Genomic DNA, 17,205 nt, shown 5'->3' on the forward strand with positions numbered 1-17,205 from the left:
CACTGTACCCAAGAGACTCTGCTGCAAGATCAAATCTGGTTTGTTTGATAAAGGAAAGAAAAAGGTTCTTTAAACTTACCTTTAATCACCATGAGCAAGAGTTGTGTTGGACTTAATGTGTGTGTGTCTGCTTGTTGATCTTGTCCCTCACATTCAGACACCAAAACATGCATCCGCACCCACAGAGCAGTGAGTTACAGCAAATGTCCACACAAGTTATCCAGAAAACAATCAAAAGGTTATCCAGAAAGTCAAACAATTCCCAAACAATTTATAAAAAAGAGGAACCTCAAAGATTAGCCTCGGGGTCCGTGTGAGGGTTTGAGCATGTGTGTCACTGAGCAACTGTGGGACGCCCCACCGGCTGCCTCCCTATGCTAAGTATGTTTGTGTGTGTCCATGTTCCAATTTAGCCTCCCCTGGTTGCTTTTCAGTCCCCTCCAAACATACTCTCATAGACACACACACACACACACACACACACACACACACACACACACACACACACACAGACCCAACCCTGCAGGCCCTCAAGGCTGAAAATAGCAGCAGACACATGGGGGTATTATGAGTTCCTCAGGCCAAAGGATGACTCAAAGGTCTGGGTGTGGAGGGCATGTTGGGTACATTGAGATAAACAGACATATATACTTACATATTAAAAAGGTTGGTTAGAAACTTCAACTTTTCAGGTGTCAGACTGTTTTTCGAAAATGTGGACAGATGAGATGAAAATGTCTTGATTTATGTAGGATGTAAACAAGAATAGAGTGACTGACAAAACACTGAGACCTCTTTTTTAATTAAATTTAAGTTTATTAAAACAAAGAATCTTGGATTTTACCCGCTCTAAAGTTTTTTTTCAATAATGCTGGTTACAAATATGAAAGGTCTTTGTCTGTGTGCATACTATGAAGACTTCCTATGAAGTCTAATGTATAATGTAAGGATCATTTTGGTTTAGTGATTTTTAAGGCCCGGGCAATTAGCTTTTTCGTGCAGCAAATTAGAAAAATAAAGATAACATGGTAACTTGGTATTTACCCTGTTTTGACCTCCGGCTGCAAGAATTGGAGCCCATGTTGAAGTGTTAAAAACTGCAGTTGCTCGAGTGTACGCTTGAGGCTGGCTCCGGAAGTACCAGAAACCACATACACACCCATTCAAAGAAGATAATCTTTACAGCAGAAATTAACATGTTTACAGCCTGGTTCAAAAGATGAGTTTAGTCTGGATAGCTCATTTCTCGATCGGCACACACTGTACAGGAGGTGAAATTTTTCATAATGCGGCAATTTCGAAGATATTAAGATTACAAGTTTTCCATTATGAGAGGCACAGATGACTTGATTGGCAGGTGGGAACACTGTAGCTGTTAGTGAGGAGGCTCAAACCCCGCCTCTTTACCTCACACTAGCTCGACAGAAGTAAGGTTGATTCAATATTACAAAAATGGCTCCCGCCGACAATTGGCTTTAAAACAGGGCTTCAGAAATAGATGGGTGATGTCACGAAGACTATGTCCATTTATTATACAGTCTATGGTTTTGACTAAGTGTTGATCCTTCAGTGGCCTCTGTTCTTTTGAGGAGACAAACAGAATGGGCCGTGTTAGTCTGCTAGCTTCTTTTTTTGTGATCAAATTTTTACTTTATTGATATTTGTATACAGGTTAATACAAAAGGCAGTTTCAAGCAATATAATATAATTCCCTGACTGTTGCACATTTTGATATTACAGACGTCTTTTATTTTGAAAATCATTGGCCCATTTCTTTTCCGTCAGAATGTGTCGTTTGTAATTTTGTTTCAGGACTGGTAAAAATGTCCTGTCTCTTTAAAAGTGTTTCTGATTTAGTAAATTTGTTTTCTTAAATGTAGATTAGTTTTGTTCTTGATAAAAGTGTTTGTTTGTTCCTGCAGGTTAAACGTGGGGGACTATACAGGACAGTACAACAATGTGCTTACATACAAAAAATAATAAAAAATAATAATAGCAATAATGATACAGTGAAAATAAAATAAATAAAATAAAATAAAATAAAATATAACACAAACGTCAGAGTCGTGTCTCCCCCTGTCAGCATGATGTATTGGATTTAAGTCCTGCTTCATGATAAGCTTGTTTTAGTTAATTGTCACAGTATGGATAACAGATAAAAAGTAACACTATGGCCACTCACACCCATAGACTGCTCACACCTATTTCGAATCTCCCGCAAAGCAAATGGTCCCCTGAACTTCATTTCCCAGAATCCCTTGCTCCTCTATCGCTGCCGCTTCATGTGTTTTTGCCCCGAAAGCAGTAAATCCAGAGCGTGGAGTCCAAAGAGTCCAGTAACACGGCGGAAGTGTCGCCTGTCCGCAGTGTGTGTTTGTGTGTGTGAGGCTTCAGCAGGGACTCAGGCGGCATGATGTGGGCTCGGTTGATGGTCGGAGTCGGGGGTCCAGGGCTCGGGCTGCGGGCTTCCAGGGATGGTTTGCTGCGGGTGTCCGGGGCTGGATGTCCGGGGAAGAGGCAGCAGCAGAGGCAGGCTTCGAGTGCTGAGGTGAGTGGACCATGGAGGGTCGCTGCACGGGGAACTAACACCGCTGCAAGTGGTCCAAAGTGCTCCAGCTATATGAGCTACATGTGTGTGTTTACATCATCCTGAAACTCGTGCAAAACGGATTTAATGGTGCAAAATGAAAGTTGTTAAGGTTCTGCAAAGTTAAGATGGTGCTACCTCTCCATCAAATTGATCTCTACCTTACAAACATCAGAACAGATCTGCTGCTCTGTCAGTGTTTGCATGTTTCAGTGTAGTAGAATTCAGCTGCAGTCATTTCATGCAGATATAATGCACATCTGTCCCAGCAGACTGTTCTCCACCTCACTGAGCTGCAGGATGATTTCATTAAACCATCTTGTGACTGACTCTGTAGTACTGTCAGCACTGGATCAGACTGCTGACTTAATTAGGAGCTAACCCAGATTCACTCAGTAATACCATCATGTTTGCTATTTCCCAGATATATCAAATTAAATGATACAAAAGAGTAACATCAGTCAAATCACTCTAAATGTGTGATCATGTGTGAGTTATCAGCAAAGCAGAAAAGCTCAGATTTATCTTCAAGTGTTGCAAAAATCAAATGAGCAAAAAAGAACAAAGTCCTCCAGACCATGTGGAGGGCTCTGATCTGATGTAGTTCATTAATGTGTGTCCATGTGTGTGTCCATATGTGTCTCCATGTGTGCATTTTAACCGCCTGTCATCTATTCTCTCTGAGTAAAAGCTGACTTTGGACTCGGACAGTTTAGTTAAAAGTAATTGAGAATTATGTAAAGTGCCGACACACACTATCTCATAATACGCTGATAAGCCCCCTGCACCGGCTGGTTCAAAGGGCAGAAGGGCAGAAAAAGATAGAGCAGAGGAGGGACTGAAGAGGAAGAAAGGAGTCCAGATTTGAAGAGGAGTGAACTTAATGTAATTGAACTAGGCTTGTTCTGCTGATGCTAAAACAACTTTCATTCTCTCATTCAAGAAGTGAAATGAGTGTTTTGTCATATTTGTACAGATAACTACTTGAACTTAAAGTTCAACTGAAATAAATTATTATTTTATTTAACTTCTTTGTGTCTCTGATGTAACTGAAGTCCTTTCAAACATCATCACCCCAATCCTGTTATCCTGACTGAGGAATGTGTTATCATTGGTATTGATTATTGCTATGCATGACCAGATATTGAGAGACGTTTTTGCATATTATTTTAGGTGTCACTAGGGTTGAAAAATTCTGGGAATTTTCAAAGTTGGAAACTTTCCATGGGAATTAACAGGAATTTATGGGAATAAACAGGAATCAGGAATTGACTAAATTGAAGGTTGGCTCTTAATAGGGAACTTAAATATAGTTGGGGAAATATATTTTACCATAATCCTGACTAAAACAACCAGATTTAATGCAAGTACAGTTTAATATCTCTGCTATTCCTCAACCACATGCACATAGCACACTGCTTACTGCAGGACTATTGAGACCACGCCCCCTACATGCACTGTGCATTCCTTAATCACATGCACTGATGATTTCTAGAATCCTGCAGAGGCTAGGCTTGAGAAGCATGAGGGAAGATGCTTTTTTATTTGCATGTTGAATGGGACTTTGTTGGAGGGAGAGTGGCTCTTTTCATTTAACATTTTGAATGGGACTTTGTTGGGATTGCATTTTTGTTAATTTTTGAATGGGTTGGGTCAGGGGGAAGAGTAATATTTAACTCTACATTCTTGTTTTTATTCTTCAATGAAAGAATTGATTGTTCAATAAAATATTTAACACTTGATAAAGTTCTACTTACAAATAAACCTGTTTGAATCGTATTATTTTGGATGGATGTCTGCTTATAACAAAACAAATAGTTCTGCTTGAATATGATACCTTTCCATTAAATTACCCTCAATTCCCAGTTAATCCCCATAAATTCCCATGGAGAGTTTCCAATTTTGGAAGTCCAAAGTTTGGAAACACCTTCTCATTCAAGGGTTTGTATTTATTTTAATGATTGTAAACACTGTAGATTAATACTGAAGACATCAAACTATGAAAGAACATATATGGAATTATTGATTTTTTAAAAAGTGTTAAACAAAGCAGAATATGTTTTATATTTTAGATTCTGTAAAGTAGCCCCCTTTTTCCTTCATGACAGCTTTGCACACTCTTGGTATTCTCTCAGTCTGCTTCATGAAGTGGTCTCCTGGAATGGTTTCTAATGAACATGAGCCTTGTCAAGAGTTCATTTGTAGAATGACTTGCCTTCTTAATGTGTTTGAGACCATCAGTTGTGTTGTTCAGATGTAGGGTTAGCACACAATGGATAGCCCTATTTGACTACTGTTGTAATCCAGATTATGGCAAAACCAGATTATTTCATAGTTTTGATGTCTTCAGTGTTAATCTACAATGTTGAAAATAATTAAAATAAATAAAAACCATTGAATGAGAAGGTGTGTCCAAACTTTTGACTGGTAGTGTACATGAAAAGCCAAGGCAGGGAGAGCAGCAGCAAAGAACAGAGCATGCATCAGTGACAACGCATATGACACAGGTGAAATCAGACACAGCATAACGGAGGAGCTGGGATAGAGGAGGGTTTTAAAGCCTTAACAGAAGGCCGGCTAAAGCAGTTTATATCTATTCTTCTTGTGTTCTCTGTGTTCTGCACATTAAAAGTCAGTATGGTGTTTTGTTTTCCCCAGGCTGCCTTGAAGAAGACTCCACTGTTTGACTTCCACAGAGAACATGGAGGGAAGATGGTGGGCTTTGCAGGGTGGAGTATGCCGGTGCAGTACAAAGACAGTCACATCGTGTCACACATGCACACCAGAGAGCACTGCTCCATCTTCGATGTCAGCCACATGCTGCAGGTGAGACAAGAGGGAATATTCACAGTGCACTTCTAAACAATGATCAACAAAATACACTGTATACAAGCACACATATGAATAGAAATGATATAGATTCAGAGACATACATGATCTCATTTGTCTTTTCCTGTCAGACCAAAGTCCACGGCAGAGACCGGGTGAAGTTCATGGAGTCTCTTGTAGTTGCAGATATTGCAGAACTCAAGGACAACCAGGTGAGAGGAAAACTTGTTCATGTTTGTTCTCATATATTAGATTATTTTGATCCATATTGTACAAAAGCTTTAAAAACAACAATGAAACATTAACACCATTTAAGTTGATATATATTTGGATTGTAAACAGACAGTTTGATGTTTAAAATATGGCAGAAGATGCAGCATTAGCTGAATGGTTTAAAATTTTGGCACCCAAAAAAGGCTGATTGGTTGGTGTTTTCCCAGGTTTACTCCGGCTGTAGATAGCAGCTTTTCTTCGCTCTTTTTTAAGAACACATTATGTATTGATTGCCATCAGGACATAAAGATCATTTTAACCAGTATAACAAAAAGTGGATCTAAATCTGATTACCAACCCCAGCTTTAAATAAAACAGATAAAAGCAGCAGGGGGGGGGCAGATAAAAACTAGGGAAATGCCCTCCGAAAGAGAGAGGTTTTGAGGTCCTTTTTGAAGGAGTCTGTGGTTTGGGGTGCTCTCAGGTGGTCGGGGAGGGCCTTCCACAGCTGCGGGGCAGCAGAGTGAAAGGCCCGATCTCCCATAGTGCGGAGTCTGGTTCGAGGGCAGTGGAGGCGGTTGGTGATGGTGGAGCGGAGGGTTCTTGTGGTGTTCTGTGGGTGTAACAGTTCTTTCAGGTATGTGGGTGCGATTCCATGGATGCACTGATGTGTCAGCAGAGAGATTTTGAATTTGATCCTGTGTGAAACCGGGAGTCAGTGGAGTGATTGCAGGATGGGTGGGATGTGTTCATGTTTATGCAATCTCATCAGGATCCTGGCTGCGCAGTTCTGTATGTACTGCAGCCTTTGAAGGCTTTTGCCGGGGATCCCGATGAGTAGTGCGTTGCAGTTGCAGTTTTAGTGAATGCATCACTGTAACCTCACAGTATTGAGCCTACTTGGTCTCTTGCTCAGTTTTTTTTCAGTGTAGTGCAGGTAATGATAAACCTGGAGGTTGTACCTTGCTGCTGCATCTTCAGTTAAAACTAATGAAACTAGTGAAAAAACCCAGGAAAGTTGTAACTGCAGCCTGCAGGGTGAAGACTTTGACACAAACTAACCAGGAGTCAAGTAAAGTAAAATTGAACTATGTGTCTGAAAATGTTCAGAGCATCAGAGCTGGTGTAACATGTTAAAAAAAAAGTTATATACACGCATCTAGACACCCATCACTCCCTCCCTCTCCTCCCTCACTCTTCAGGGCTCGTTGTCCCTCTTCACCAATGAGAAAGGAGGGATTATGGATGACCTCATAGTGACAAAGACAGACCAAGGCTACCTCTACGTGGTCTCCAACGCTGGCTGTGCCGACAAGGACTCTGCTCATATGAAGGTGAGAACACACAGAGGTCTTTAGGTGTGGGGTCTGATACAACAACAGCTGATGTGTGTGAAATTGTGTGTGTTTCACTTGTAGGCCAGACTGGCAGAGTGCAAAGCTGCAGGTTTTGATGTGGATCTGGAGTTCCTTGATGAAGCGCTGATTGCTCTCCAAGGTATGAAACGTTCTTCCCCTTCGTGTGCTTTCTGTCTTTCCTGTCTCGTGTCTCATTTACCTGCTTCATCTCTATTCAAATATTTCAGCTCATAATTATTTGCCTTCCTATTTTACTTTCACCCTTTCTAGTGTTTCTCTCACCTTACTCTCTTCCTCTTTCTTCCATCCTTTTTTGAAGATCTGTTGAACTCTTCCTCACTTTGACATCATCAGTGTAGTACTCTTTGTGTCTTTGTTAATGTAGATGGTTTTACTAGTCATGTTGTGTCTCTCCAGGTCCATCCATGTCTCAGGTGCTCCAGCAGGGGGTGAAGGAGGACCTCAGTAAGCTGACCTTCATGACCTCTGCCTTGGCCACTGTGTTTGGTATTCCTGGCTGCAGGGTGACGCGCTGTGGTTACACCGGAGAGGATGGAGTGGAGGTCAGACTCTCTCTCCTTCTCTTTTTCCCCTTTTTTCCTGAAAAGGAACAGAATACATAAAACTTTACGTTTCTTCTTACACATAGATTCTATAATATTTCCAAATCCACGATCAGACTAAACCTCAGACATGTGTGTTTAAGGTTCTGATTATGCTGGCAGGTGTCTATTGAAATGATAAAACAAGAGACCTGAAGTCAACATGTAATCTATGGTTCTAATATTTGCAGAAGATGTATCTAAATTATAATCTGGGATATTTTTAGGTCCCAGATTTTAAAGATATTTGAACTATAAAGAGCAAATTTAATCCCCACTATAGGCGTTTTTCCACCAGAGGGACTTTACCCCGGAACTACGTGTGTTTCGACCGGTGGACCCAGGGTCTAAATTTAGTTCAGGGGTAGATAATCTCCCCACTAAAAAGCCCCTGCTAGGGGGGTAGTACTTTTCAAAGGTCCCGGCACTTTTGGGGGGCGGGGCCTGCAATGCTGAACGTGTCTGATTAGTAGATTAACTGCAGTGTTTTTATTCCTCCCTCCGTCCACAATAACATCACACACATCTGTGATTCACTTGATTTCTCTTTCTTTCATTAGTTTTTATTTGTTCTATCTTTTTTGTATGTGTGTGTACTTTTCAAAAGAAGAAGCTGTGATTCTCTTGATTTAGCAGCTTGTAACAGTAGTCTTCTCTCAGCCCAACACGAAAGCGTCTCTCCTGGTGTTACGGTTTTAAAAGTGACCCTGTAATCTGGAGACCTTCAGCTGAACATGTCAGTGTTTGTGGAGTTTACACAGCTGTTGAAACACAGAGGGAGTTCCTGGGAATGCAAACTAGTTTAGTTTTTATTAAGATTTTAAAATATCTTCATCAGATAATTAATGATCGTCTAAAGACGTTTATGAGGGATGCATCCGGCTGAAAGTCGGCAGCTGAAATATAGCATGATCTAAAACAGCGCCAGCGGAGTCTCTTCATGCTAACAGGCTAACTGTTGTGGTGCTCATAATGATACCTGCCTGTCCGTCAGCTTCTATGGTGTCATCTGTTGACTCATGTCACTTAACTAAACCTCACGTCACAGAGCAGTTTTTAGTTTTGATCAAGCTTAATTTTTCTTTTCTTTAAAGTAATCCATCCTTTTTCAATAAATCAATGAATCAATCTTTATTTGTACAGCGCCAACTACTACAAATGTTGTCTTCATCTCTTTCCAAACAGAGCAGGTCTAGACCGTACTCTGTGTTCTATTATTAACAAAGACCCAACATCAAGACAGGATAAGATCCAGTCCCATCTTACAGACAGGACTCAGTCTGATCTCATCTTAATCCACCATGAGCAGAGCACTTTGCAGCATTTAGCAAGTTACAGTGGCAAGGACAAACTTCCTTTAACAGGCAGAAACCTCCAGCAGGACCAGACTCATGTTAGACACACATCTGCTTAGACTGTGTTGGAGAGAGGGATAGAGGGAGATGAAGAGAGAGAGAGAGATGATAGTGGTGAGACGGATAGTAGTAGTTGTAGTAGCTGGAGTCTGGCACGTCCACAGCAGCAGAGATCCAGAGGAACCTACGAGATCTTCTGTGATGTACCATGTTGACACTGTGAAACACTCCTCTAATAGTTTTTGTTGTGAGGAATCTGCTGCCTGATTCTGGATGAATTGTTTACCAAAAGAATTTCTCTTTATGACACTGTGTCATCTCTCTGTGCTGGAGCTCTGTGCCTGTCAGGGTGTGTGTGGGAGGGTTTCTCTTTAACAGAAGGAGTGTGGGAGTTTACTTCAATGTCTTGGAGTTATTCTTTCATGTAAACACTCTCACTTGACTCACTCTGTGTTCTTAGTTGTTTTATGAAATGTAGACCTGTGCTAAAATAAGCTGCTAATTGGTTGAATGTGTTAACATGCTGGAGCAGGAAAAACAATGTCTTTTAGTTAGTAGTAACAATGCATTTAAAAGTTAGAATAACTTAACATTAAGTGTGTTGTGGTTAAAAAATCTGTCACTGATACATTTTCATTATTTAACTGACGAGGTGAACATGATCCTCTGTGTCTCAGATCTCCGTCCCTCAGCACAGAGTGGTGGAGTTGACGGAGAAGCTGCTGCAGAACAGGGAGGTGAAGCTGGCCGGTCTGGGTGCCAGAGACAGTCTGCGGCTGGAGGCGGGGCTTTGTCTGTATGGAAACGACATCGATGAGACCACCACACCGGTGGAGGCCACACTGGTCTGGACCATAGGTGGAGTTTCAGTTCTCACTTTCTGCAGAGAGCTAAATGAGGATGTTGATTCTGTCGTTTATCACCATTTTGGTTTGAGTTTGAGTGGCTAGGCTAAAAGAGCTTTAGCTTTAGCTTAGCAAGTTACAAGTAAGTTTAGAAAATTTGACTGCAACTCTACAATACTCAATCGGTGTTATCATAAGCTGCACTAAAAGAGGGTGAATATGTACCTGTCGTCATCAGGTGTGCAGATACACAACTATGAATGAATATTTGATTGCTTGGTGTTACTCCCTGACATAATCAGACCATTTTCATCAAACCTGGAGAGTTCCAGTTAGAAGATATTTCTGCAGGTTTTTTTAATGTAATAAAGTCTTGAATCGCTTTGTCTTCTCTCAGGAAAACGCCGACGTCAGAACAAGGACTTCCCTGGTGCTGACATCATTGTACCTCAAATCAAAGCAAAAACAGCCAGGAAGAGAGTCGGTCTGGTGTCAACCGGTCCCCCTGTCAGACAACACACACCCATCCTCAGCTCTGAGGGGAAGGTCATAGGTAAGAGAGCATGCACTGTGGGAGTGGAGCACAGGATAGAGCTGTGGGACCTCTGTGTTTAAAAAAACAAGAGCAATGCATCTCCACTCAATTAAAATATTACTGCTGGAGAAAATATTTAAATGTAAGGTTTCATACACTACCAGTCAAACGTTTGGAAACACCTTCTCATTCAAGGGTTTGTATTTATTGTAATGATTGTAAACTCTGTAGATTAATACTGAAGACATCAAAACTATGAAAGAACATATATGGAATTATTGAATGAACAAAAAAGTGTTAAACAAAGCAGAATCTGTTTTATATTTTAGATTCTGTAAAGTAGCCCCCTTTTTCCTTCATGACAGCTTTGCACACTCTTGGTATTCTCTCAGTCTGCTTCATGAAGTGGTCTCCTGGAATGGTTTCTTATTAACATGAGCCTTGTCAAGAGTTAATTTGTAGAATGACTTGCCTTCTTAATGTGTTTGAGACCATCAGTTGTGTTGTTCAGAGGTAGGGTTAGTACACAATGGATAGCCCTATTATTTCATAGTTCTGATGTCTTCAGTATTAACCTACAATGTTGAAAATAATTAAAATAAATGAAAACCATTGAATGAGAAGGTGTGTCCAAACTTTTGACTGGTAGTGTATACTTTTTAAATAAGTGAGAGCACCACCTGTGACTCAAGAAAACATCCAGTATTATAAAGCTTTTATCCCGAGAAGATATGCATAGATGTAAACCTGCCAGTGTCTATGACGCTTCTACCACCAGGGGTCCCCAAAGTCTGACATCTTCAAACCACAAACAATGTGGATTTAACACATTACATTTTATTTTTATAATGTTCTGATTTGTTTGTCATAATTTATAGCATTCCCATTATTTTACACACTCAGAATTATTATTTTCATTGAGATAAAACCCCGGTGATTCAGTGCACATTGCCAGTCCTGCTAATAAGTCATATCAATATTAAACAGGTACATGAATGTGACACAAAAGCAGCCAAACAGTTGATTCTGCACCAAAGAAAATAATCATTTTTAATCCCTACATAAATGTTTCATTTGCTGTTGTGTCCGTTAATGCTTTGTTTAGGTTATTTATAATAATCCTTCCCAATAAAAAACAGACCCAACAGATTCCTCTTTTTAGCTGCTTACTCCATCCCCTTAAATGGATGCAAACTCATTTTTTAGTTTTTATTTCTGTAACTACAGTCTTTTAATTTCTTTTAACGAACTGAGTTTTAATTTAATATTTTTTTAAACTTATTTTACTTTCCTTCTTTTTTGATCTTAGATTTTGAAATAATAATAATTATTATTTAAACTTATTTTTATGTTTGTTTAATGTCATATTATAAATTTAACCTGATATTGGATCTATTAGATGTTGGGGCGTACGGGCACCCTGCTGGGGTGTCAAGAGGTCTGAGACTGAGACTCGACACAGAAAAGACTCAATGTGTGAGTCTTAATCCTTGGGAAGAAGTTCTGAGATGAATCAAATAATTTAAGGGTTCATTTTGGTTAAGACAAGACCATTTGTGAATCTGTGTCCGGCGGGACAGTAAGACTCTGCAATTTACGGACTTCAGAGCAGTGAAGGGGGCTGATTATTTATAATAATCCCTCCTAATTTAAATAAATTATAAGACCCAACACTATTTACTATGTACTTTAATTTACAGAGAGAGAGAGAATAGATCAAACATAACTGTCCTTATATAAAATGTAAATGTTTGAAGTGTTTGCTGTTCTGGTTTTTGTTTTGAACTCTGTAAAGCACTTTGAATTGCTCTTGTTTGAATGGTGCTTTATAAATAAACCTGCCTTGCCTTGCCTTGCCTTGCCTTGCCTAGGTGAGGTGACCAGCGGCTGCCCGTCTCCCTGCCTGAAAAAGAATGTTGCCATGGGCTACGTGGATGCCGCATTCGCTAAGAACGGTACTGCCATCCAGGTCGAAGTCCGCAAGAAAGCATGTCCTGCCACAGTCAGCAAGATGCCTTTTGTCCCCACCAACTACTTCTCTGGATAAGAAGGACACTCATGCAAGATAATCCTTGACACTGGAGGGCCTCTGAGGGACCAAGAATCCAAAGTAACACAGTGTTTGTATCTAAGGTACAGTTCATGTGCACAGGTATGTTGTTTGAGGACAGCAGGACATGCTGACATGTGGTAAAAAGACGTATTCAAGAGCAGCCTTTCATTTTATGAACAGTAAACATGCTACCTGTTAGGAAACGCAGCATTTAACAACATGGCGCCTTCTGTGGTAGGGTGTGAAAAGAAGAAGAAGCAGTATGTTGAGTCAGAGAGTTTTTGTATGATGATATAGATGCTTTATTGATAGTCCTTTCTTTTTCATTTTTATAGGTAGATAATATTTCAGGTGAATCATCCACTTCTCTCATTGTGAGAAGTCCAGTGTGATGCAGCGTGGATCAATCAATCACTTCACCTTTAGTTGTAGAATACAGTTCTTTTACTAATCACACTTGTTTACGTCGACCAAAACAAAGATATTCCAAATGCTTCCTTCGATGCTGCATCACTTCATGTCTGTATTTCTGTTTTAAGATCTTTCAAAAACAACAACAGAGACACATTTTCATCTATCTTTGTACGACATGAACAGCTTGATGAAGAGAGGGCGAACAGAGAGAGCTAACTGTCCCTCCTACACAAAGCCTTAAGAAGGAAAATCAACACATCACATTTTGAGGAGTTTGTTGTTTTCAGCAGTTTCTAAATGAGCTCTGTTTGCTCTGTAACATAGTTCAACCTGACCTGAGCTGTTCCTTATAATGTAACGTAATTCATCACTATAAAACTACAGATGGAGAAGAACACGACATGTTTACAATGAAACACATCTTGAAAAACTGGGATTAACATTTACAATCATGTGTGAGTGTTCTTTCAGGCACATGATGAAATGTAATTTATTTTTTAATCTAAGGTGTAATCTAGTTATTTAATTTGATAAGAAAATAACAACATGCTTAATGATGACATACTACTGTTTCATTGTGTGACAGCTTTTTAAAACTCTGTTCTAAAAGTGCACTTAGTACATCACTGTAGATTTTGATATTAACAGCATTACCATGTAAATGTTATGAATGCATTTAATGAATTAAAAATATCTCTAAATTGTTTTTCTGTGACTCCTATTGTAGAAAATAAATAGATTTTTCTTTTTTTTAAGTTATGTTTTGGGGTATTTTCACCTTTACTGAGAGGACAGCTGAGGAGAGACAGGAAATGTGGGGAGTACAGAGCGGGGGAAGACATGCAGCAAATGGTCGACTGGCCGGGAGTCAAACCGGCAACCTCTGCGACGAGGACTGTAGCCTCCATACGTGGGGCACTTAGACCGCTAGGCCACCAGTGCCTCCAAAATTGATATGTTTTGAGAATATGTTTCACTTCAGATAAATGTGGGCATTGACTCAAAGAGGAAAACAAGAGAAACAGAAGTCTGGGTCCTGACATTTTTTGATCTTGTCTCCAGACACAATGACGGCACAATCAGAGCGAGGATGCAGCAGTCACAAAAAGCCTCTTCTTCAAAGCATCGGAGGCGCTTAGAGGGTCATTTCATTGAAAACCTTGACAGTCGTAATAAAATATGAGTACTTGTCTCAGCCTGTGAAGCCTTCATCAGGGCAGCTTTTAATTAAAGGACCGTCTCTGTGCCTTGGAGCTTTTGAAGAAGTTTATAATTGGATCCCTGTACCAAAGAGCACCTCTCCCTGCCCCCTGTAGTGCTCCATGCTAATGTTCTGGACTAGTTTTTAAGAGCAGTTTTATTTCCTTGATCAGTAATACACAAGACAAATGCATTCAGTATTTTAACAGCATGACTAACTAATCAGATCAAATCAACTTTATTTATATAGCACTATACACACAACACGGTCGATCCAAAGGGCTTTACAACAGACAATGAATATGACATAGAGTGGTCTAGACCTGCTCTGTTTGTAAAAGCGTCTTGAGATAACGTTTGTTGTGATTTGGCGCTATACAAATAAAGATTGATTGATTGATTGATTGATTGATTGATTGATTGATTGATTGATTGATTGATTGATGAGGAGAAGAAAGAGAAAATGAAGTAAAAACAACACAAACAGAGGAAGAGAGAGGGAAAGCAGAGTAGTGAGAGAGCAATATAATTAAAATTTGATTCACAGTAATAATGACAAGAAAGACACTTGACAGTGCAGTGAAGCATCTGTGGTTATCTGTGGCAAGCCAGTGTGGTTAGGGCCAGTTAAAAGCTAATGAATACAAGGGAGTTTTAAGATGACTTTTAAAAGTCTCAACAGAGGGGGAGAACCGGGTGATGGGGGGGAAGAGAAGTCCACAGTTTTGGGTCACAGAGGGAGAAGGCCCTGTCCCCATATCTCTTTGTCCTTGATCTTCGGACAGACAGGAAGTCTTGGTGAGATGATTTGAGAGTGATATGGAGACAGGAGTTCTGTGATGTAAGAGGGGGCCAAACCATGTAGTGCTTTATAAACAAACAGAAGGAATCCATTTCCTTGGATTTCCAGGATCCATCCAAGGAAATGGATTCTGTAGGCTAAGCCAGCTAAACTAAGCCAACCAGATAACAGCAGCTACATGTGAAAAGGAGCTTTGTGAATCTGTCTTTCTCAACAAGAGCATGCACTGTGGGAGTGGAGCACAGGATAGAGGTGTGGGACCTCTGTGTTTAAAAAAACAAGAGCAATGCAACTGCACTCAATTAAAATATTACTGCTGGAGAAAATTTTGAAATGAGTAAGGTTTCATACACTACCAGTCAAAAGTTTGGAAACACCTTCTCATTCAAGGGTTTGTATTTATTGTAATGATTGTAAACTCTGTAGATTAATACAGATTAAGAGGAAGTAAGTTTTATATCAAGAAATTAGAAACTAATCATCTAAAATGAATGTAGAAGTAAAGAGAATTGAAAAGGCTTTTATTGCTCTGCATCAGTCTCAAATCTAAATCCATTTCAGAATGATGCCATGCATATTCATTTTAATGCAAATGTCTAAATTAAACAATGATAAATTCAATTATGTTTCAAATTCAGTTGTATAAGCTGCCACATTAGAATATTATGGAAGCCCTAAGTGGACATGCATTCATACATTTTATTTACAATAGCTGTTTTCAAGACCGCCTGCTACATACTACACATGAATGCAGTATGCAGTACCTACTGCATACTGCGTGTGAAGGTAGTCTGTAGTATGACTGTTCTGTTGGATCTGGTCTGCAGGATGCTGGGCCAGGCGTCACTGGATTTCTGGTTTCAGAAAGAGGAAGTAAACAACGACCAAGCTGATAGACAAACTGCTTCTTTAGCATCACTTATGATTTAAAGAGTTAATAATTGGTTTATCCATCTTATCTTATCTTATATGGAATTTAATAATTTTCAAGCACCTAAAAACTGAGTTCCCCCGTCATATACAAAAAAAAGAAGGAGAACGTTAGCACTTGTGGGAAACAGTACATGAGGGAGACTGGTCCAATGCATACTGAGACATGTTCCTGAATCAGTACGACATCCAGGTAGTTTTGGCATACTGCAGATTTTGCTCTTGTTCACATACTACATACTGACTTTAGGACAAATTAGTACATACTGCAAGTATAGTAGGCAGTTTCAAAAACAGCCAAAGTTTTCCAATGACAATTAGGATTGTTTAGTTGCTGAAGGCTGTGAGGACTTACATTTTGTCTTGATTTTAGCACCCTCTGTGGACAAAGATGTACATATTATCTCTTAGCTTATTTTGTCCTTTAAATGCCAAGACAAGTCTGTCACCTTCCTCTTCGCAGGAGTTGCAGGCTTCAAAATTACAAGAAAGGAAAAATCAGTGTTGGAGCTGTTGCTCTAGTGTGCTTTTGTAAGTGATAGAGAGGCATCACTATTAATTTAAACCTGTTTCATAACCAGTTAAATACTCCTCACAGTCAGATGATGTAACTTTTATCCAAAATTGCAAACGCAAAGAAATTAATTTGAATTAAAATAGGCTCAATGTACATCATTAGTGAGGGCAACTGCAGCATTACATGTCATGTTCTGGACTATTCTAGTGACCAGCCTATTGTTTCCATTTGTTGACTGCCAGAAAATTACCCTAACATAAAACATGTGTTTTTATCATGAGGTAATCTGATAAATTGATTCATTACAATGTGAGACCAACTTTTCTATCATGAGATGATGACAAATGTAAGTCAAGATCTCAGGAAAACAGCTCCATTTAATTTGATATAAGGGAAAATGAAATAGTCCAAATAAAATGTCTGCCTAGGGCTTCTAGGGTATAGATTAAGTTTACTTTATTGATCCGAAATTTGTTTGTTCCAGCAACTTACGACACGGGACATGAGAATACAACAGTGTACATGATCATGTTACTATTATAGAGTACTTTTTACTATTCTCTTTATCTTCATACAGTCATATTATATACCCATATTTATTCATTGAATTGCTTAATCTGTCATAACCAAACCATAATCCCACCATGTCAACCTGTCACTGCTGAATGTTTTTTTTAATACTGCCTCTAATTACCACTATGTACACTATTTGTAACATTTGTATATATTTATTTGTACTTATTTTACTCATTTAAACTAGTTCTTGATTGTACTTATGTCTGGGTCGCTGCAACAGCCGAATTCCTCCCTGGGGATCAATAAAGTAATATCTTATCTTATCTTATCTTATCTTATCTTATATTATATTTCTTACATGGTTAAAATATAAAATAAGATAAAATAAAATACAATAACAATAATGATAAAAGTGAATATAAAATAAGATAAAATGAAATGAAATATAG

At 39.3% G+C, this 17,205-nt stretch overlaps 1 protein-coding gene across 1 annotated transcript; it reads left to right on the forward strand.

Annotated features, from left to right (window-relative positions):
- Positions 1-2,253: 2,253 nt before the first annotated feature.
- amt (aminomethyltransferase) lies at positions 2,254-13,497 on the forward strand. The gene is made up of 9 exons (XM_034696709.1): positions 2,254-2,548; positions 5,246-5,413; positions 5,548-5,628; positions 6,832-6,963; positions 7,048-7,126; positions 7,405-7,550; positions 9,622-9,802; positions 10,187-10,342; positions 12,196-13,497. Exons 1-9 carry the CDS (start codon positions 2,411-2,413, stop codon positions 12,369-12,371), a joined length of 1,257 nt encoding a protein of 418 aa, XP_034552600.1. The 5' UTR covers positions 2,254-2,410; the 3' UTR covers positions 12,372-13,497.
- The last annotated feature ends 3,708 nt before the right edge of the window (positions 13,498-17,205 follow it).

The sequence above is a fragment of the Notolabrus celidotus genome, chromosome 11, assembly GCF_009762535.1.
Source record: "Notolabrus celidotus isolate fNotCel1 chromosome 11, fNotCel1.pri, whole genome shotgun sequence".
Lineage (NCBI taxonomy): Eukaryota > Metazoa > Chordata > Actinopteri > Labriformes > Labridae > Notolabrus > Notolabrus celidotus.